The 23,275-nt window shown below is 47.0% G+C and overlaps 1 protein-coding gene across 1 annotated transcript; it reads right to left on the reverse strand.

Moving 5' to 3' along the window:
- Positions 1 to 319: 319 nt before the first annotated feature.
- Positions 320 to 20,478, reverse strand: SLC1A6 (solute carrier family 1 member 6). Its single transcript, XM_059918011.1, has 10 exons — positions 20,395 to 20,478; positions 14,831 to 15,042; positions 13,894 to 14,031; positions 12,172 to 12,376; positions 11,359 to 11,401; positions 10,590 to 10,933; positions 7,228 to 7,461; positions 5,692 to 5,886; positions 1,665 to 1,799; positions 320 to 515 (listed from the first exon to the last, which is right to left on the reverse strand). The coding sequence occupies exons 2-10, from the start codon at positions 15,033 to 15,035 to the stop codon at positions 320 to 322; spliced, it is 1,695 nt and encodes a 564-aa protein (XP_059773994.1). The 5' UTR covers positions 15,036 to 15,042; positions 20,395 to 20,478.
- Between the last annotated feature and the right edge of the window lie 2,797 nt (positions 20,479 to 23,275).

A 23,275-nucleotide genomic window follows, 5' to 3' on the forward strand; every position in this document is an offset into this window, starting at 1 on the left:
GGAGTTCCACCACTCCTTGAGAAAATGAGGAACGTGAGCTGATCGCTCACCTTGTGGAACCTGAAGCTCCCCTTACCCCCAGTCCCAGGGAAAACATCTCCTCCCCTGCCTTGCTCATCACCCTCCCACAAATTCTCAGCATATGCCCAGAGAGAAACAGAGCCCTTGGACATCTTTCATCCCTGCTCTTTTATCTGTTTCCCCCAGACGCGCTGGAAAGAACATGTGTGTTCAGTGCACAGTCACTCATGCAGTGGTCTTCCCCAGGAACCCCCTCCCCAGCCCCCTTCTCTCCTCTAGGCGGCAGAGCTGGGGGCTCTCACATGGCACTCTCGTTGCCTCCCCGTCCCCTGGACGCCCCCTTCTCTTGTGCCATGAGAGACTTGTAGGGCTTCCCCAGGCTGGGGAGGGTGAGTTCAGCTTCCTGCAGCTCCAGCTCCCGCTGAGACAAATGCTCAATGACGGCTGCTCCAATAGAGTCCCCCAGCACATTGGTCATGGTGCGAAGTCGATCACTGGAGGGGGCGGGGTGGGGAGAGACAAGCCACCGTTAATCAAGGTTTGAAGAGCTCCACAGAGAAGAGGGTGCAGCAGCCAGGAGCTCCTTGTGCCTAGAAGTTGGGGTTCACATTCCAGCCTAACACAGGGTGGACCAAGCTCTGATATGCTCACATTTGATATTAGCAATGCAATTCTTTTTTTAAAAAAATGTAAACGTCTGATATAGAAAATTAGGGGTTATGAGCTGAACAGCATACAGGATGAGGAAGGTCACCACTGTGAGAAAACAAGGCCAGACTGAAGACCATCTAACTGAGACTCAGATCCAGGTGACAGCTCCCAAGTGGGGACAAAAGTCCAGATTTTTATATGTAAACCTCCTATTTTTAAAATTATTTATTTATTTATACATTTATGGCTGTGTTGGGTCTTCGTTTCTGTGCGAGGGCTTTGTCTAGTTGTGGCAAGCGGGGGCCACTCTTCATCGCGATGCGTGGGCCTCTCACTATCGCGGCCTCTCTTGTTGCGGAGCACAGGCTCCAGACGCGCAGGCTCAGTAATTGTGGCTCACGGGCCCAGTTGCTCCGCGGCATGTGGGATCCTCCCAGACCAGGGCCCGAACCCACGTACCCTGTATTGGCAGGCAGATTCTCAACCACTGCGCCACCAGGGAAGCCCTCCTATTTTTAAAAGTTGAGGGAATTCCCTGGTGGTCCAGTGGTTAGGAGTCAGCGCTTTTACTGCCGAAGGTGCAGGTTCGATCCCTGGTCGGGGAACTATGATCCCTCCAGCCACACAGCGTGGCCAAAAATAAACAAATAAATAATAAAAAAATTAAAGTTGAGAATTTTTTTAAATTTGCAAGCCAGCTCTGTCCCCAAGGATCACCTTTTTTGGTGACTTCTACATAAAACAGGTACAGCAGGGCTTTTCTGGATAATGGGGTAAAGACCCCATTGCTTACCTCCTCCCTGCCCTACTTCCCAAGGTTAACTCTATACAATTTGGGATCCACATGGCTTGGGATATTCCCCCAGGCCACCTTTTCATTCTAAAATTCTAGAACTCTGTCCTTGCTGGAATAAGAGCCCATGTGTTGGGAGTGCTGCAGGGAAAGCGGAGGGTGCGAGGACAGATAGTACCAGAGTCGGAAGAGCACTCACAGGAACCAGTCCACAGCTATGATGAGTGTGATGTCTTCAGTGGGCAGGCCGACTGACGTGAGCACAATGACCATGGTGACCAGACCTGCCTGGGGGATGCCAGCAGCCCCAACGCTGGCTGCTGTAGCCGTGATACTGCACGTGGAGAGAGAACACAGCGAGGCAGGAGGAGGGAAGGGAGAGATGAGGCAGTGTCAGAAGAGACACAAAAGAAGGGAAGAGTTCAGTTCCCTAGGGCGTCTTAAATCAAATTCCCCAAAATAAAGAGCAAATCCAAAGCAACTTTCATTGAATGCCAATGCAGTTATGTTCCCTCGTCCTTTGTTGGGATCTGGTTAGACGTCCACCCAATGATAGAGGTTTTAAATAATTCAGATTGCAGATGCAAGAGTAAGGATTTAACCAGCTGCTTCTGGGGACTGGAAGAGGGCAGAAGAATCAACCTGGGCAGCAGCCATAAAGCAGAAGCTTGGGTTCCCCCATGTGCACATATGCTAGAAGTAGGTAGGTCAGTATAGACAGGTCCAGCTGCCAGGAACAGAACTCTGGAAGGTGGGCCAAATTTAGAGTGAAAAGAAGAAATTGTCGATGGTGCTGAGTGAATTTTTAAAAATTAGACATTTACACATATAAGGTTTTGGAAAACTAAAAGGTAAAACACACAGAAAATGAAAGAGATGGTGATCCACCATCAAGTAGAGGGTCAGACTGGATCACAAGTAGGCTAGATTTTAGCTGCTGCATCAATTTGTATGTCTAGCATGGTGTGCTAAGAAGAATTATAAAACCACTGGGCTTGCCAGGGAAGGTGTTAGGGCCCTGAGGTTGACGCCCCCCCTCCCTGGTGGATTCTGAAGCCCTTTCCCAAATTCTATAGTCGTGAACATAGAGCTACTCAAGATGCTTAACACACATGATGTCTCTTACAGAACAGTGATTGAGCAAACATTTGGGCTCACAAACAGAGAATGGACTTTGGGGTCCAGCAGATTTTATTCATCAGCTGTACACCCTTGGACATAACTCAGAGCCTATATTCCCTCATCTATAGAATGGTAGACATATACCTACCTTGAGGGGTTATTATGAGCAGTAAAATAGAACAGTGCTTTGAGAACAGGGCCCCAAGAAGGGTCATTATTACTATTATTCTAAGTGAGAGAGAATATCTCTTCCGAGTGCTGGCCCTGGCATAAACAGTGATCTGTGCATGCTCTTGGGAGGCAGGCATCATGTTCTCAATGGAATCATAAGATCCAGCTAATTCCACCTGGATCCAATAATCCAACTCAAACTTTTTTAAGTTTAGATTCAGTCCAAACTAGGAATCCTTAACCATCCAATCACAATCTGCCACTAAATTCTGAAGCAATTACCTGATGGGTCTCAAGCTGGCCATTGCCACCAAGCTCTTTGCATAGATTAGAAGCTAGAAGTGATACTCAGTTCCCTGATCCATTTAAGAACACCCCTCAAAAGTCCTTACCCTTTTTGATGACTTCTCTACTCCCCAGAATGTGAAAGCTCCCCATGAAAAGTGCTCACTGCAATGTTTGGGACCCTAAGCTAGACAAACAAACAAACCAAAACGTGTTCCTTTGAAATTATCTTCATGTCGTCTTCACTGCATCCTTGGTTTCCCCTAGAAAAGGCTTCTCATACCACAGCCTTCTGTTGTAAAGGCAAGGAAGATTGTTTGAAGAAAGACTCAGAGGCGATCTCTGGGTTGTGTGGTAACAAGGTAGCTGGGACTTCGTCTACCCATAGTAGAAGGGACTTCACATGGGCTCAACATCTCACAGAACCTCCAGATGCTGTCAGCCATAGTGCCCAGATTTAAGCTGTATCCCTGAATGTCCCTAAGCCATTGGGACCCAAGTTCAGACTGTTTTCCTTATCTGCAGAGTGGTCTCTCAGAACCCCTATAAAAAGAGAGAGCACTCCATCCTGCTGCTGACCCCAGTTATCAGTATCTCCAGCCAAGCCAGCTTTGTACTATACTGCATGACATTGTGGTACCTGCCTTTATCCAAAATCCCTATGTAGCCAAGAGGGGCAGAGAGCTGTTAGGGAGGGTAGGATGCTCCCTTAAAGAGCATGGGCCCTGGAGTCCAGTTTCCCTGAGATCATTAGCATTCTAGGTCTAAGGTCTTTATTTTTATAATATGTGAGAGACATCAGCATGCCTTCATACGCTATAGAGAAAGGTCAAGTAGAGGCAGTGGAGTTGAAAATGCAAGTAAGTAATGGAATAGCTGACAGAGTTAGAAGATAGAAGGGATGAGATTTGGGGAATTGTAGAGGAATGAGTTTTGAATAGAGCAACAGATCCATATTTAAACTCAGATCAGGGGAAAGAAAGCATGGATGGATGCATACCACAATAAATTTGAGTTGTCGGAGCAGAAAGTTGGGTCCATTCACACCCAGTAACCTCAGTGACACCCCTGAGGTATGAGGCAATATGATCTTTTACACGGAAGAAAATTGGAGAATGGAGCTGGAAGATAAACAGAGTGAAGATTTGGAATGAGGGATGGATAATGGTGCCACCATATAACTGGGTGGTTTGTCAACCCTGGATGCACAGTAGTATCACCTGGGCAGTTTTCACAAACATACCAATGCCTATACCCTACCCCCACCATAACAAAGTCAGAGCCTCAGGGATTAGGTGGTCTTGGGTAATGCTAATGTGTAGCCAAGACTTTGAATCACTGATATAAAGGGATTTCTGAGTGGAAATACACTTAGCTGATAATGTAATGCGTCGTTTTGTAGTGGTCACTGCAGTAATCACCACAGTGGGTAGATTTTTCTCTAGCTGGGTTCAGACACCTTGACATAGGAATAGATAAAGTGGTTGGTTGAAATCCCCAATGTTGAGGATTTGGAAAGACTAAGGGGTAAGGACGTCAAAGACGCTCTCAAGAAAATGAAAGAATGAAGCGCCACACTCTCTGGTCTGGAAGCTCATGGTTCCAAGTGTGGTCCCTAGACCAGCAGCATCAGCATCCCCTCTGAACTTGTTAGAAATGCAGTATCTCAAGCCCCAACCCAGACCCACTGAATCAGAATCTGCTTTTGAACAAGACTCCCAAGTGATTAGTATGCACATAAACGTTTGAGAGGCACTGAACTAAAACACAAAAAGGGAAAGTGAAACCATAATGGAGGGAATGCGAGGAGTTGAAGAAGCAAAAATTGTTCATGGAATTAAAGAAAATACGTAGGGGAAGTAAAGTAAGAGGATGGAGAGATTGGAGACTGTGGCCATGATGCACATACTCGAGATGTCAGAGCGGGCTAAGCAGAGGCAAAGTCCAGGACATGGCCCCAAGGGTAGGTGGCTGGAATTCCAAAGGTCAGCGAACTTTGAAAAGAAGATGATGGAAGAGTCACCTGTTTGGATGTTGAAATTATTCAGGGAGAGGATAAGCAAACGGAAAGAAAAAGAAAGCTATACAGCACCAGCTGAGTTAGATAACCCTTCTCTGGATTCCCAAAACTCTTACGCTACCCATAATAAGCAGATAATCTTTTTTTTAATTTGGCAAGGGCAGTAATGGAACTATGCATAGGACATCATGAGATGTCATTCAAAGAGCCCACGCTTGTAAAATATTTAATGCTGTGTATGGCACATAGCAAGTGTTTTATAAATGTTGGCCATCATCATCATCACCACTATCACCATCACCACCCTTATCACCCCCATCACTACCATCACCACTATCAGCACCATCAACATCATCACCACTGTCACCTCCGTAATCTACATCATCATCACCAACACTGTCACCATCATCATGATCATCAGTGTGTCGTTTCCCTTCCTTAGACTGGATCTTCCCTGAGTTCAGGAACCATGTCTTATTTTTTCCTGCACCCCTCAACACATCCCCCTTCCAACATCCAAAGGCTCCCTTTACTTCTTGCTGTGACTCCCTCCCCTCCAACACCCCCAGCCAAGCTAATGACTTCTTAGGGCTCAGCTGTTGGCAGGTCCCACCCAAGGTCAACTCACCTGATAGTTGTGATCTGACCCAGGTTGAGCTCGTAGTTGTTGACTTGAGCAATGAAGATGGCGGCCAGGGCCTCATAGAGGGCAGTGCCATCCATGTTGACGGTGGCCCCCACAGGCAGCACAAACCTGGTGATGCGGCGGTCCACACCCAGGCCCTCCTCCAGACAGCGGAAGGTGATGGGCAGTGTCGCCGAGCTGGGAGAGAGAACCCCAAGGGCTGAGAACAAGTGGTGGCAATGAGCCAAGGGAGGGCTCCCCCTGAGAACACTGGGAGGCAAAGTGGGAGCTAGAGCAAGGGGAAGATGGCAGGTGTCTAACATTTCAGAGGCTGAAGACTGTGCGTGGGGGAGAGGAACTCCTCATGACACAGAGAGCACACAGCAATGAGGTCCCCCAGGCTGAAGGTCTCTGGACCCACCTAAAGCCAATAGCTGAGGGCTACTTACTAGACACTAGTTCATGTCACCAGTTCACTCTAACTATCCACTCCCAGAAAGGAGGCAAAGGGCCTTCTGAGCTCCCACACCTCAGGGCTAAGAGAGGGGTATTACAGAAGACTCCTATTCCCCACTTCCCATGTTTATTCAGGGAGTGACCTCACCTACACTAACCTTCTAGGTCTCTGTCCCCACTTGGGATCAGCTGGTCCATAAAACATGTGCTCTGTCTGGTCAGCTTTATATCATGCAGTGAGAATCCTGGACCCACAAAGGGGATCTTTGGGTGTCCATGCCTGTGGCAACCTGGTGAGTTTAATTCTGGGGTACAATGGCACCAATCCTCCGTGGCCACAGATCAAAAGGCACATTCTCCAATAGGTGTTACAAGCAATAAAAATGATACTTTTCTTCTGTCTGGTTGGCTCTAGTGATACCTCTCAGATTGTTTTGAATTTGATTGATGGTGGAGAGGGGAGCTCTTTATGAACCCCCTGAAACCACAAAAAAGAAGGAAGCCAAGGGAGCTCCCAGAGGCCATCTCAAGGGGAGATGAGACCCTATGAGGTAGAAAATGACTGAGATCATGAGGCATGTTGGACCCTTTGTCTTAACCTCAAAATTTGCAGCTGGTTCTCCCTCCATATTAAATAGAGAAACAGGGACTTCCCTGGTGGTCCAGTGGCTAGGACTCCATGCTCCCAATGCAGGGGGCCTGGGTTTGATCCCTAGCCAGGGAACTGAATCCCACATGCCGCAACTAAAAAGATCCCGCATGCTACACCGACGATCCCACACGCGGCAACGAAGATCCTACATGCTGCAACTAAGATCCAGCGCAGCCAAATAAATAAATCTTTTAAAAATAAACAAATAAATAGAGAAACAGAAAAGGAGGGTAAGGGGTTAGGAGAGCCAGCCCAGGACAAAGATCAGTGCCCAGGTGTTGAGCCACCTGGAGACCTTCAAGAGCACCTGACATTACTATACAACCCAGATGAGGTTCTATAGTGGCAGAGAGGGCAGGACTCCTAAGAGAGCCTGTGAAAGGCAAAGAGTGAACCTAGGAGGGTACCAGTGGTGAGGAGCAAGGCCATACCTGGAAGACGTGCCCATGGCAGTGATGAGGGCCTGCAGTATTCCCCCAATGAAGGGGAAAGGATTCCGATGGGTGATGAGGAAGTAGATGAGAGGCAGGATGCCACCGGCATGAAGGAACAAACCCACGATGACGGTCAGGGTGTACATGCCCAGCTGACCCCCCAGGACGGCCATGTCTTCCATCTCTAGGATCTTGCCAGCAATCAGGAACAGGATGCCCACAGGTGCATACCTGGGCCAAGCCAGACACCTGTCAGGCCTCCCTCATGACCTCCCCTACAAGCCTGGAGCTAGCATCCCCCAGGCTTTGCCGACATAGACCCTGGAGCCAGGCAACATCCCCCATACAGCACCCTACCCCACTCCAACCTTCCCCACACGATAACAAATGGGGCTGGGTCCCACAAATAAATCCCACCTTTTCTTCCTGCTTCCACCCCCCGACTCAAATACCCCCAAATAATCACTGTCCTCAGGGTTTTTTCACTGGACATCGCCCAGACACTCCCTATCTCTGGCCGTCTAACGTCCCTTATTCACTTCCCCCAACTCTTTGCTCTACATTTGTAACCTGTATGCCCCTATTCTCTTTCCTATAAGTGCATATTCTCACTCATTCACCAGCCCTAAGTTATTTCACCTGGATTTCCCACAGACGTCTTAAAGAACCTGTCTTAAATATTATACGATATTGCTTATATGTGGAATCTAAAACAAATTGTACAAATGAACCTATTTACAAAACAGAAATTGAGTCACAGCTGTAGAAAACAAACTTATGGATACCAAGGGGGAAAGGTGGGGGAGGGATAAATTGGGAGATTGGGATTGACATATACACACTACTATAGATAAAATAGATAACTAATAAGAACCTACTGTAGAGCACAGGGAACTCTATTCAATATTCTATAATGACTTATAAGGAATAAAATCTGAAAAAGAGTGGATATATGTATGTATATATAACTGACTCACTTTGCTGTATAGCAGAAGCTAACACAACATTGTAAATCAACTACACTCCAATAAAAAATTAATTATAAACAACCTGTCTTATTAAATTATCTGTTCATTCACTCAACAAATATCCATTGAGCACCTACTCTGTTCCAGTCACATGGTCCCTGCCCTCATGGTGCTTACATCCTAATGGGGGAACTATGCAATACACAGAGAAATATGTCATTAAAAACTTCAGGTGGTGATAACTACAAAAGAGAATCAGTGAGTGGGGCTGTAAAAATGAGTGGTCAGGGAGGGCTTCTCTGAAGAGGTGACATTTATGCTGATACCTGAATGATGAAAAGGAACCATGCATATTTGAAGGGAAAGCATTGCAGGCACAGTTCAAAGACCTTGAGATGGATGTGAGCTAGGAGTATTGGAGGAGCAGAAAGAAGACCAGTATAGCTGGAGCAGTGAGAAGAGTAGAGAAGACAGATGAAGCAAGTTCATAGGCGGCTCACCTGTTTTCCCCTCAAACCAGCCCATTGCTTAGTTTTGTGAGTTTCTGCCAGTGATGCCATAATTCACCCATCACCAGGCTTCCTTTGTTATTTCTCTCTCTTTAGAAATTGAAGTCTACACTTGGTCATTGTCATGGGGGATGTACTGGAGGAGGTGAGGACCGCTTGGGGAGTTGGTACAACAGCTTAGGTCAGAAATGATGAGACCCAAGATGAGGTTGTGGGAATGAGGATACAGGGGACTCCTCCAGCCACATCTGTATTCCCCAAGCTGGGCTCGAGGCTAGCCCTGGTGGGTGGTTGCTGAGTTGTCTCCAACTCTAGACCTACCTCTGTGAATAATCTGTAAACTCCTTTCTCAAATCCCTCACCTCCATCCTTCCTTTCTCACACTCTGCAAAATTCCTCAACTCTGGATCAATTGCACATGACTTCTTTCCTCCTGTACTCAGCTACCTGGCACATACGGATATTCTCCCAAACATGCCAATGACATTGCTATAAACTCACGGTTCCCAATTCAGTTGAGCTTTCAATATTCCTTTTCAATCTTCTTGTTCGTCCTTGATAAGCTTCCCCTCCCAATCCCCTCAGCTGCTTTCCCAAGCTCTCAACTTAGCCTCTAGCCCCCCGACCCAACTTTCAAATTATTTGGGATGATGTACAAAGTCTTCTCCAATTTGGGAAGACAGCCTCGTTAACATCTTCCACCACCACTCCCAAGGTATGCTCCCACCTTCTTGAACTCCTCACCATTCTCCAAACAACTCAGGTCCTTTCAAGCTTTGCATGTTCTATTCCCTCTGCTTGAAGTGCCTCTCCCTTCTTCCTGTCCTGTTGGATTCCTACTCACCTTTCAAGACCCAACTAAGAGGTGGATGTCTCCATGACTTCCTCCTCACCTTCTCAGACAGAGTTCACTGCATATCCCTCATTGGCTGCTTACTTATCCATATTCCCTATACTTTTTTAATGTCTCTTGACTCTAGAACCTTCCATCTTGTATTATATTTATCTAATATGTGTCTGTCTCCTCCAAGACTTTGAAAGCTCTTTGAGGACAAGGACTGAATTCAATGTATCTCTGTATTCCAGAGTTCAAAACAAAGTCAGCCTGGGAAAATGTCTGCTGAAAGAGTGAAGGGATTTAAAGAATGAATGAATGAATGTGTCAATTAAGGAATAATCAGTGAGCAGATAAATGAGTGAGAAAATGAGCAAATGAGACATGAATGATGGGTGAGTGAATGAATGAGTGGGTTAAGCAAATGGATGAATGAATACAAGGTATATTTAACTGAGTGAATGAGAGAATAACAAATGTAGAGATGAACAAGTGAGTCAAAGAATGAGTCCAAATGAATAGATGACTTGGTGAGTAAATCAATCAATCAAAGAATTAACTAATGCATGGATGAGTTTGTGAATGAATTTATGAGTGAATGAATGTATGAATGAGTGAATTAACCAATACACAGAAAAATGAACAAATGAATGGGAAAATGAATGAACCAATTCATGGAAGAATGAAGATAGATAAATAAATGAATGGATAATTTGGCCAATCCATAGCAGAATGAGAAGATGAATAGATAAATGATGGAGTGAATGAACAATGCACAGAAGCTTGAGTACAAATGAATAAATGACTGAATAAATAGATGAACAAGGGAGTGAATGAGTGAATAAATCATTGCACAAAGGTATGAATGAATGAGTGAGTGAATGAGCGAGGGTGTGAATTAACCAATACATATATAAATGACTTTGGCCAAGTGGTCCCAACAACCACTTCAGGAGCTGCCCCACAGCCTGACTTTCCAGCCCTGACAACACCCTTCTGTGTGCCATCACCACCACCACCCCGCCCCTGTCACAGCCCAGCACTCACCAGATAATGATGCCCACCAGCCTCATAATAGCCTCATTGAGGCTGTCGAAGAAATCCCGCAGGACTCGGCCCTTGTGTTTCATGCCACCGATGACCAGCCCAAAGGCCACCGAGAAGACCACAAGGCCCAGGGCGTTGATGCCATTGGCTGAGCCAGGCACAGGCACAGTCTCCTCAAAGCTCAGCACCTCCTGCAAGGTGCCCATGGCCCGTGTGACATTTTCCAAGAGGCTGCTTCCGTTCTCCATTGAGGATAAAGGAGGCATGGAGGTGCCCAGCTCAGATCCATTTTCTGTCCTCACAATGGTCCTGGTTACCAACCTCGTGCTGTACTGCGTCTTAAACTGAAATAAGGAGATATTGGGCCATAGACGAATGCATAGTAAATTGAGTGCATAAACAGGTTAATGAGGGCGTGAACAACCAATGAATGGAAGAATGAGTATAGATTCTGCATTTTTCACAAGCTCCCTGGGCAATGCTCAGACAGGTTTTGGGGTCTGTCTCCTCAACTGTCTATGATCAGAAGCCTTGGTTCCTCCTCCATTACCATTCCCAGGCAGCCTTTGACCTAAATCCTTCTCTCTAACCTTGCCTTGATCAGCACACCAATAGGAAGCACATTCTTTCTTTCAGACTCTTCCAAAAGCCCCTGGGCAATGCTCTGTGAGGTCCTTCTTCCCATCCCTCACTCCTGGACCATTCACTCAGCAGCAAGCTCCCCCAACCCTCCAAACCTCCTTGATCAGACTATGTACTTCCCCCTGACCTGTTTGAAGCAGGCCTCCACAAGGTTGGGCGGAAACATATTTCTGCAGAAAAATATCAGATGAATGAACGTGGTTAGACCTTAGAAGAGAATCTAGACTGATAACAGTAATAATAACTGCAATGGCAACGATAATAATAGCAGCCAACATCTGAAAACCGATCTAAGTGCCTTACCTGTGTGATCTGATTTAAACACCACAATAATCCTAAAAGTGAGTGTTATTGATGTCCCCATTTTACATACAAAGCACAAAGAACTTATGTAAGTTACCCAAAGCCACATAACTCCTAAGGGGTAGAGATGGACCTCAAATTCAGGCCTGTCTGAGCCCTTTGGTAGGACCCTATGCCACCTCAGGGACTTCAATTCACACACAGTGATGTCTCCAAAAAAAAAAAACACGGAAAGCTCCTGAACTCTTCCAACACTAGGTTCCCCCCAAGTCAGTGACTAGGGTAGAACTATGACCAGCCTTGATTCTGGCAGGCAAAATCTTGCTACTTTAATAGAATCATTCACCTTCCAATGGATCTTGGGAACACCAGACAAATACCATTTGTCCTGAGCCCATCTCAAGATGCTGTGACTATAGCCTCCCTAGCCTACGGGTCAAAAGATCATATCCTAGGAGTAAGTTGCTCTCAGAGGATTTGTGCAAGGCTCCAGGACAGAAAATTGGTACCAAAAAAACTAGGCCCAACTTGGGTGTTGCATTTCCAGGTTGGATTAGCCTGTTCCCTTTGTCTCCCCTTGAGTATAGGTTGTTACATGTAGGGCTGGAATTCCCATCAAAATTAGAAAGGACGTCACCTGACCAGGTCCATGAAGGCATCGGCCGTGGGAATGGTCTCGATCCGGCCCTCTCGGTGCAGCCCCTCCTTGGAGCCCTTCCCAGGATGGATGATGGTGACCATGAGGATGCCGATGAAGACCGCGATGACGGTGGTCACCATGTAGTATACAGCTGCCCGCATACCCATCCGCCCTGTCGCCTTGTTATCCAAGGACGCCATACCTGGAGGACAGGTGGTGCAGCCCGAGCAGCCCCATCCACACCCCACCACCCACTCTCCCATCCATTTGCTCCACACTCCCCACACTGCTACAACCATTCCACCAAGCATCCCTCCTCCTTTGCCCCACCCCACATCGCCATCCTCCAACTCCCATTCTATGTTCCAAATACACCTTCCACTCCATCCTTTATCCCAAGCACCACTTCACTAACCTTCCCTCTATTCCAAGCCAACATTTTCAACCCCCACTCCATCCTCTATTCACCTCTATTTTGCACCATAACCTCATCTGCATTGCTCTCTTCATCCTCCTATCCACCCCAAAATCACACCTCCCTCCAACCCAGCTCACTATACACTATCTGTAGTAGATACTTTTGGTCCCCTATCAAGACACCCTTTACCATGCTGATACACCTATCCTTCCACATCTGAGCGTTTTGGCTGCTAACAACTCATGCTGCCCCCTTCTCTTGAGGGCTGCCCTCAGCAGAACAGGAGCTTACTCACCCACAAAGTCCCCATGGGAGACCTACAGCCAATGACTGATTGGTCCAGGGATTCAAAAGGTCAGCTCCTTTGATTTAGACAGTGGCAGAGTTGTGGAGAACAATTCTGTAGTGTTGCACATTCTCCAGAGCTCCCCGTGGGATCAGGCTGAGAGGCCAACCTTCTTCTGTACCCACATTTCTACTTAGCTTCTTTCCCCATCCCATCCTGCTCACCTCACTTCCTCATAGGTTTCTCTTGAGAGCTACCCCTCAATAAATCACTTGTGCAAATAGCCCCTTCTCAGTCTCTGCTTCTAAGGAAACCCAACCCAAGAAATCATTCTTCCATCCCTTTATCTTCGTACCCATCCCCAAATCTGGAGATTGGCAATCAACCACCCATGGGCCAAATCTGGCCCGCTGCCTGTTTTTGTAAATAAAGTTTTATTGGAACACTGCCATGCCCATTTGTTTACATACTAATCTGCTGCTGCTTTTGCACTACAACAGAATTGAAGAGTTGCAACAGAGACCACATGGTCCTTGAAGCTGAAAATGTTTTCTACCTGGCCCTTTACAGAAAAAGTTTGCCAACCTCTGCATAGGCCATCCATACTTCCACCGCCCCCCTCCACCCACCACCCTGTCACCTCTATCTCAAACACCTTCATCCACTTCTCATCCCATTACCTTCCACACCACATCCCAGCTACCTTCCCTGGCTGCTCCACAACAGCCTTCCTTTCATCTGTGGATGATACTAAGCCCCTCTCAGGCTGTAATTTTACCTCCAAGGAAAAGTACAGGAAAGCTACTGAGATAAGTATCGCAGATCATCTGGGTTCTGGTACCCAGGTCTGATTGGGATCAGGGCTTTGGCCAAAGACTCAGAGCTACGTGCATGCTCCATGTTTGAGGTCCTGAGTTGGGGAGGTGGTCCCATGCTTGGAACAGCCATGGCTCCAGGTTTGAGCTTGGACTCTGGGATGGGTCTTGGAGGCCAACACTGGCCTGGGCTCTCTCACCTGTGACCAGGCTGGAGACAATGAGTGGCAGCACCAGCATCTGCAGCATCCTCATGAGAAGCTCTCCAGGGAAAGAGAAGTACTTGATCTGGCGATAGCTGAGCTGGTACGGGCGCAGGGCAAAGGCCAGGCTGACCCCTAGGGCCAAAATGAGGGGTCTGTAGAGTTGAATTTGGTCACTGAGTCCCAAGCAGGGGCCATCCATCCATCCCAAGAAGGGCGTGTGTGTGGGTAGAGGTGAAAGAAAGAGAGAAACATTCTATGAGTGTGCGAGTTTGTGTGTACATTGTGGAATGTATGAATTTATGTGTTACTATGTTGATATGTGTGTAAATGTCTGCACACATTCATGTGTACATATGAACACATATGTGATAGTGTGTACTCACTTGTGCACATGTATCTGTGCCTGTATATGAGGGTCCATGTATATGAGATGCACATGTTTTTCCTAAGTCACACAGGTATGACTTGTGTGTGTATGTTACTGTTTTCAAGCATGGGGGTACACATGTATTCAAGCTCTTAAGTGTGCCAATGTGTGTGCAGAGGAATGCATGTGTGTGTGAACGTGTTTATAAGTTCTAGTATATGTGTGCAAGTGTGTGTTTACTTTTTTGCACCTGTATGTTTTGTGCATGCATAAAAACATGTTCATGTTTGTGTGTGTTTGTATGCAGAAAGTGTGCGTTTGTATGGTGTACACTTATGCCTGTATATACACATGCATATAGATGTGACATTGTGTGTACCCACAGATGTGTTTGCAAGAATGTATACCTGTTTGTGTGAGCGCGTCCTGGGGAGGGGGCATGGTGGACGTGGGCACCTGTGCAGGTGAGAAGAAGTAAGTGGAGGGAAGAAATATGCTGTGCGGGGAACTTCCCTCAAGCCCTCGCCCTCCAGGGGCAGAGCCCGCCCCTCCCAGACGACTCACCAATGACCACGGCGCTGACGGTCAGCAAGATGAAGGCGTTCCGGCGCAGGAAGCGCAGCACGTGCTCAAGCGTCATGGTTTGCAGGCGCAAGCGCGTTCGCAGCGCTCTCTGCTGCAGGCCGTCCAGCAGCCGCTGCAGCCAGCCGACCCGGCCCAGCCGCTGGCCACTCTCCCGCAGAAACAAGCTGTTGCCATGGCTGCTCATCGTCTACCTGCGGGGTACAAAGGGGCCCGGGCCTGGTGAGGGGCCGGACAGAAGGTGGATGTGGGAAGAGGGGAAAGGTGGAAGAAGCTGGTGATGAACTCAGAGAGAGTCCAAACAGCAGGGGAGGGGCGGTGTCTGTCTGTTGGGATGTGCCTGCGCTGGGCCACCTGAGAACACTACCAGGGGTTCAACGGTCACGTCCTGGCAGAAAAAGATCAAGGTCTCCAGAATCACTCCCAGGCATGGCTGGGAAGAGACAGAGAAGTAGGTCACAATATAATGGACGTTTTTTGCCATTCTCTAACTCCAGCCCCCTCCTTATTTCATGAGATCATCACAAGTAATTGAGAGCTGACCCAGCTCACAAACCAGACTCACAAATCTTCGCTGAGCATCAGCTTCACTCAGAGCCTTAAACAAGGCTCTCTGTGGTTAGCCCCCCAAATTAATACAGTTTGGTGTCTAGCCTGGAGGTGCCACCAAATGGGCTTTCCACAACGACAGATTCAGCAGGTGCCTGGCGAACAGTTCGTGCCCAATAAATGCAGCTGCTCTGTGTGAATGCCCAAGTGAGCAACAGGGAGAGGGAGAGTCCCATGGGATGGAAATGGTGATAATTCTTGATCCCAGCACCTCCTCAGGATCCATTTTTGAAGAAAAATGTGATGTTCACAGTCACTCTGGGGTGCCAGACACTGTTTCCCAAACTTCAGACTCTTTACATTCAGCCATATCCATGTCACCTTATTTACTTACCTAAATAAATGTAATCTAAACTGGAAACTTTAGATCATTACTTGAAATGCTTATTATATCTTAATACACATTAAATAAAATGCATATAAGAAATAAAACTTGCCTATCCTTTTACCAACTAAACACCTTACATGTATAGGGCAGCTTGGAAATTGTGAAGAACATTTGCCTTCATGAGTCTGAGGAAAATTTGCCTTCGTGGCCCCTTCCTCCATTAAAATATATATTAAAATTATATTTGGTATAATTTGGTATGCCAAATTGGTATAAAAAGGAATATATTATTTTGGAACTAGATCAAGGTGATTGCTGTACAATGTTGCAAAGGAACTAAATGCCACTTTAAAATGGTTGGTTTTCTGTTGTGTAAATTTCACCCCAATTTTTTAGATGAGAACAGTAATATTACATATTAAAACATTTTCTTTGACTTGAAAGTTAAATTCTTTATTCTGATTTTAAAAGAAGCAAAAATGTTTGCATGGGTGTCCCTAAAAGTATCGTGGGCCCTGGGCACCTCCTATTCCAGAAAGATAAGCAGGCTTACCTATACTGATCTCACAGCAAAATGTGGCAGCACCCCTCTTGTAGGCATACTGGAAATTCTGTTATCCCTATAGATTCATCCCCAGGCAAAAGGCTGACCACTACAGTTGGCATTGCCCGGGCTCCCTTGCCCTTTCAGTCTGGCCAGTGGAAAACAGCAGGAGAATGGACGGTGGGAGGAGATGTAGGTGGAGCATTCTCTCAGCTCCCCCTGCCAGGCCCCTGTTTGGCATTGACTGTATTCCTCTAAGGCCACAGCTCCCACTGAACAATCCTCTGCAGCTCTTGGCCACGTAGACATCTTCTTTGGAAAAATGACTATTTAGTTCCTCTGCCCATTTTTCAATCAGATTGTTTATGACTTTTGTTATTGAGTTGTATGAGATCTTTATATATTTTGGATATTAACCCTTTATCCAATATATGGTCTGCAAAATTTTTCTACCATTCCGTAGGTTGCCTTTTCATTTTGTTGTTTCTTTTGCTGTGCAGAAGCTTTTAAGTTTGATGTAGTCACACTTGATTTTTGCTTTTGTTGTTTGTGCTTTTGGTGTCATATCAAAAAAAAAAAAAAAAAATCAGTGCTGGGACCAAAGTTGAGCAGCTTCTACCTTACATTTTCTTCTAGCAGTTTTACGGTGTCAGGCCTTATGTTTATGACTTGTACCCACTTCCAGTTAATTTTTGTGAGTGGTGTAAGATAGGGGTCTGATTTCAATATTCTTCATCTGTTTATCCAGTTTCCCAACATCATTTGTTAAAGAGACTATCCTTTCCCCATTGAGTGTTCTTGGCTCCCTTGACATGATAGAGGTGCTACTGCTACAATGGAAATCACATTACAGTATATAAATATATCAAAACATGGTGTACATCTTAAATTTACACAATGTTATATATCGATATGTATTATAATTAAAAAATAAAGACAATCCTTCGTTACAGCCACAGCTCTCCCCAGGTCCCCCTCTTGCTCCCTCCCTGCAGCTGCCCAACTCCTGCAGATCTCTGAGTGCTGTGCCAACTTTACTGGTTTAACCCTGTAAATAGTCCTTAATTTTCAATTCCCCTTTTTGAGTGTGCTCTCTGCTTCCCGACAGATATACTAGATTCATCTAACTCCTAGAAAAAACTCTCCAAGCCACAGAAAGACAGTAAATATTGTATCCTGTGCTGGACTGTGCATATCTGGGTTGCCTGGGATGGCTGTACAGGTAAGGAGAACTTGGCCTCCCCAAGCTCCTCTCTGAGGTATCAGGGCTTCAGATACCTCTCCTTGCCACCAACCCCCTCCCAAGCCCTAACCCCAACCCCAGTGCCTGAATCCATCCAGATCAGGCTGGGAGTCTTTCAGAGACAGACCAATAGGTAGCTCCCTGAACTTTTTTTTGGCTGCTGCTGGCTGAGCAGCTACTTTTCTGAGATCATTATCTTTCTCATCCTCTTTCGCCTTCCCCATATCCCAAGAATGCGGTATCTGCCTCAGCTTTCCAGGTCCTGCTTCCTCCAGCTCTAAGCCCTGGTTCCCAGTGTCAAACCCCAGTTGGGGTCCTGCTTCAAAGGATCTGTCACTTGAAACCATGATGGTTTTTTTTCAGCTGGCTGTGAAAAATCCCGGACAGGAGACCACAGACTACATAGGAAATGTGTAATTATTCCCTCATCTCTTAAGATGTATGTTCCCAGTCACCAAGAAATAGCATGAAGCTGCCCATGGGTCCCAAGGGAGTGTTCAGCTGAGATCCAAACTAGTCACAAAAAACTCCAGAGCTAGTTTTGTCTATTTCCTATCTCTTCCTTACAAAAAATGGTACAGTATAGAGCAGAGATGTACAAGCCATAGTCCAAGGACCAATTCTGGCCCGCTGCTTGCTTTTGTAAATAAAGTTTTATAGGCACATAGCCATACTCATTCTTTATGTACTGTCTACAGCTACTTTTGTGCTACAACTGCTGAGTTGAGTTGTTGGAACAGAGATTTTATGGGTCTCCATACAATCTCTCTGGCCCTTTACTGAAAAATTTTGGAGGTCCCTGGCCTAGAGGAAGAGCATGCATGAGCTCTTTGTTTCAAATCCCACTCCAACTTTCAGGAACTGGTCACTTTCTGTGTGGCTTTGATGGCCCAATTCACGCGACACTTAGAACAGCACCTAGTGAGCATGAAATAGATGACAACCAAGGTTAATAAAAAGCAGAAATCCAACAGACACATGACTGAGGACTGAGGAAAATGTTGACAAGGGAGAGGGTCTTCCCATCAACCTTGCTCGGTCCTGACTGCATTACTTGCCAAGCAATACTTGAACTTGTTTTCCCAGGATCTTGGCCTCCACTTGGCCGCTTCTCAGTCTCTCTTGGACCCCCGGGGGCCTTCTCCCCTCACCCTGGGTTCTCTCTTTTCTAGTCTTTCCTGGTCCTAGGCCTTCTCTTGGCCCTGCTTCTTAGGCTTCCTACTCAGGAAACGGCCCTTCGAGTGTTCCAGGATCTTCAGGGATTCAAGGACAGGTCCCCCACCTGGTTCTCACAACCTCCAGACTCTTAGATGTGATGAGAGGGGCATCTCTCAGAGCCAGGGGCAAAAAGGAAGGAACTCCTACATTCTAAAGCTGAAGCAACCTACAGTGGGCAAACAAGGTTGCTTTCCATACATTTTATCTCAATATTCTGCTAGCCTGAGGAGTGAGTGAAGGGAGGGAAAGACAAGGAGGAAATCACATACATCACACACCACATACACACACTTGAACACACAACCTCACACACCTCTTGTGTACAACTGACATATACACAACTGCACACAGACACACAGTCTCACACACACAGAACTGTTCAACATACAACCCACCCACTTTCAGAAATACAACTCCAAGTATTATGCTAAGTGAAATAAGTCAGACAGAGAAAGACAAACACTGTATGATATCACTTATACGTAGGATCTAGAAAATACAACAAACTAGTGAACATAACAAAAAAGAAACAGACTCACAGGTATAGAGGACAAACTAGTGGTTGCCAGTGGGGAGAGGGAAGGGGGGAGGGGCAACTTAGGGGTAGGGGGTTAAGAGGTACAAACTATTATGTATAAAATAAGCTACAAGAATATATTGTACAGCACAGGGAATATAGCCAATATTTTATAATAACTATAAATGGAGTACAACCTTTAAAAATTGTGAATCACTATGTTGCACACCTGTAACTTATATAATATTGTACATCAACTATACTTCAATTTAAAAAAAAAAAGAAATGTAACTCCATTCATGCAGCGTCAGTCATACAATTCCTACACACACAAACACACACACACTTGACACATTCATGAATGCCGTCAGACACAAAACCCCACACCCCTCCTCAGACACACAACCCCATACATACACACCTTCACGTCCTTGCACAGCACCCCTTGTAAATGAAACTCCATACGGGCATTTGCAGAAATGCCATTCCTACACACACAACTTGGGACACAAAACTTCAGACATCCAAATTCCTTCCCTCATTTAAACATTCAGCCCCACCCACCTCTTTGGGAAGGCAACCCTACTCATAAGTTCAGTCTCACACACACACACAAACACACACACCATCACCACCCCACACACAACTTCGGACCCAGCCCCCCGCCCCCCCGCAGCGATGGCCAAAGTCTGTCACAACCAGGTCCCTCCGGAGTTGGAGGAATAAGCCCCAGATAGGGAAGGGAACCAAGCCCTGGAAAGGGACCAGGCATCAGGCAGAGATGGAAACCTGCCCACCAGTAGAGGCCAGGGATAGAGGGACAGGATGAGAAGGAAGGTAGATGGGCGGGGAGAATCTGGGGTAACTGAGGCGATAGGAAACTGATCAGGGCTACGGGGAGGTGAGCGGACGTTACGACTCTAAGAGTCAGGGAGCAGCTGAGACAATGAGCAGCCGAGAGATGGGAACGTGGGCGCAGGGGGCGCCCCACCCGCCCGACCCCGGGGTAGGCCAAGCCGGCCTCAGATCGCGCCTGCCCTGAACCTCAGAGCCCCCGCCCTCGAGGAGCCGTGGTGTTCCCACTCACCAGGGCCAGGAGCTGCGGGGGCGGCCTGCCCGCGTGTCCGCCTACGCGCTGCGCCGGGAGGCAGAAGCCGGAGCCCAGAGAAGCGCCCGGCCAGGGCAGCGGGGACCCGCCAGAGACCGCGCAGCGCCGGCTCCAGGACCAAAAGGCCGAGGTACCCGCGCGGAGCCGCGACGCGCTGTGCAGCGAGTGGGATCGGCGCCAGCCCCCTGCGTTCACGTGGGTGTGGGGGCCCCGGGTCGCTGGAGGTGTGGGGGGGGGGCGGGATCCCCTCCGGGATGCCCCCAGCCTCCCCCGCGCCCAGCCCTGGCTCAGCTGCAGCTCGGGAGAAAGGGCGCCGCCTCTTTGGGGAGGGAGGGGATCCTGGGGTAGGCGGGGTGGTTGGCCTCTCTCTCGTCTAGCCCCCGCCCCCCAGCTCAGAGCCGCGCCTCCGAGCCCCAGCCTCCCACCGCCTCCTGAGCCCTCCCGAGGCCAGAACATCCCTGGAGAGCGCGGGGACCAGGCCCTGGCACCGCTGGGTCCAAGCCCGCATCCTCAGCGGAGGTCTGGGGAAGGTGCGGGCGTGAGCGTCCGAGTGAGAGCAGCCTCTGCGTGGGCTCGGCTGGCCCTCTTCTCCCTCGGGGTGCACATTCCATCCTTGGCCACTTGGCCGCTGTGTGAGCTTGGGCCAGCCCCTCTCCCTCTCTGTGCCTGGTCTCCTCGTTTAAACAACGGAGATGACTCTGCCGACCCCACAGAAAATTAAAGCTGAGAAAATTGAAGTGCGTGAGCATGCAAATCCTCCCTGCAGCGTGAAGCATTGTGCAAGTGGGAGGCAAACCATTGCTGTTAGTATTGTAATTAATATTCTTCTTTGCACTCTTTAGGATACACCGGGCAATGTTGATTTTGCTTTTCTTCCCAAATGGCACTGACTTGGCTGTTTCCAATATCTCCTACCTCTCCTGAAAACTAATTGCCTTTTTTTAAAAATTTATTTATTTATTTTTGGCTGTGTTTGGTCTTCGTTTCTGTGCGAGGGCTTTCTCTAGTTGTGGCAAGCGGGGGTCACTCTTCATCGCGGTGCGCGGGTCTCTCACTGTCGCGGCCTCTCTTGTTGCGGAGCACAGGCTCCAGACGCGCAGGCTCAGTAGTTGTGGCTCACGGGCTTAGTTGCTCCGCGGCATGTGGGATCTTCCCAGACCGCATGTGGGATCTTCCCAGACCAGGGCTCGAACCCGTGTCCCCTGCATTAGCAGGCAGATTCTCAACCACTGCGCCACCAGGGAAGCCCAATTGCCATTTTTAAGAGCTGAGCACAGAGCATGGCATGTGATAAAAACCCAATACATGTTTGCTATTATCGTTGTTATTGAGCAATTGTTGACGGCAACTTCCTAGTCTAGGCAGGCTCTTTTACTCATATTTAATCTACACACCCCTGTGCAGTAGATATCATTACCCTCATTTGCAGGTGAGGGGACAGGCTCTCAGAGAGGTTCAGTAACTTGACCAAGGTCACACAGCCAGGGAGCAGCCACCCCGATTCCAATTCTTTGTGCATACAGCCCCCACTCTCCTTCTTGACACAATACCTTGTAGATAAGCAGTTCTCAAACTTAGCTGTACCTTAGAATCACCAGGGGAGCCTTTAAAAATTCTGATACCCAGGTGACACCCCAGGCCAATCTCATCAGCTTCCCTGCGCGAGGGGCTCAGGCATATTTTACTGCTCCTCAAATGATTTCAATGTCTGGCTGAAGTTGAACCCCTGCCCTAGATGTCAGGTTCTCCTGGGCCACACCTGCAACTCCTCCCTGAAACCTTCACACTCCCTCTGTTTCAGTCACCAGCTGTGCACAGATGATTCTGCATCCTTTCCTGAGCCTCGAGCTGCCCCTGAGGTCCTGGTTCATACAGTCATTCACTCCACACATATTTATTGTTCATCCACCCACTATGCTCCAAGCTGTGCTAGAGGCTGGAAGACAGAGCACCCCTTGGTCTTTCACACAAAATAAGAAGAAGAAACACCAGTGGTTCTCAAACTATTGGGTCTTGAAACCCCTTTACACTCTTAAAATTAAGGAGGATCCCCCAAAACTCACAACCCCAGTCTAATCGTGAGTTTTTTTTAAGTCACACAAATTCCAGTAGGGGCATCCTGCAATATGCCTAACCAGTACTCCTCAAAACTGTCAAGTCATAAAAACAAGGAAAGTCTCAAACAAGTAAAGAAGAGCCTAAGGAGACATGTTGTCTAGTGTAATATGGGGTCCTGCATGGGTTCCTTGAACAGAAAAAGGATATTAGGAGAAAACTGAGGGAATCTGAATAGGGTGTGGACTTTAATACTAATGTATCAATATTGGCTCATTAATTGACACACAAGTGTGCCTACTAATGGAAGATATTAATAATAGGGGAATAAATAATAGGGGAAATGTTTGGGGGGGTGAAGGGATATGGGAACTCTGCACTATCTTTTCAATCTTTCTGTAAATCTAAAACTATTCTAAGAAATTGTGTCTATTGGTTAAAAAAAATCATGGAGGGGAAAAAAATGATGATGGCGGACTCGAAAGAGTTTTTGTCTGTGTAAGTTATACCTATTAATCTTTATTGGAAATGAAAACTGAGAAAGTATTTCAATATTTGTTTATTCATTTTAGCATAATAATAAATTCATGACATGTTAACATAAATAGCAGATTTTTATGAAAATAACTATATTTTCCAAACCAAGAAAAAAATTATTAGAAGAGTGGCAATGTTTTACACTTTTACAAATTGCTTAATGACTAGCTTAATAAAAAGAAAGCAAGATTCTCATACAGTTGATCCTCCATATGTGAGGATCCCATATTTGCAAATTCACCTACTTGCTAAAATTTATCTGTGACCC

This window comes from Balaenoptera ricei, chromosome 3, assembly GCF_028023285.1.
Source record: "Balaenoptera ricei isolate mBalRic1 chromosome 3, mBalRic1.hap2, whole genome shotgun sequence".
Lineage (NCBI taxonomy): Eukaryota > Metazoa > Chordata > Mammalia > Artiodactyla > Balaenopteridae > Balaenoptera > Balaenoptera ricei.

Bases quoted from the DNA above. Each gene is read 5' to 3' on its own strand.
- SLC1A6 (XM_059918011.1), bottom strand. From the start codon at position 15,035: ATGAGCAGCCATGGCAACAGCTTGTTTCTGCGGGAGAGTGGCCAGCGG. The intron at 12,377-13,893 runs GTGAGAGAGCCC...CCTGTCCTCCAG, and splicing joins TGTCTCCAGCCTGGTCACAG to GTATGGCGTCCTTGGATAAC. The intron at 7,462-10,589 runs GTGAGTGCTGGG...GGCTTGGCCCAG, and splicing joins CTGGTGGGCATCATTATCTG to GTATGCACCTGTGGGCATCC.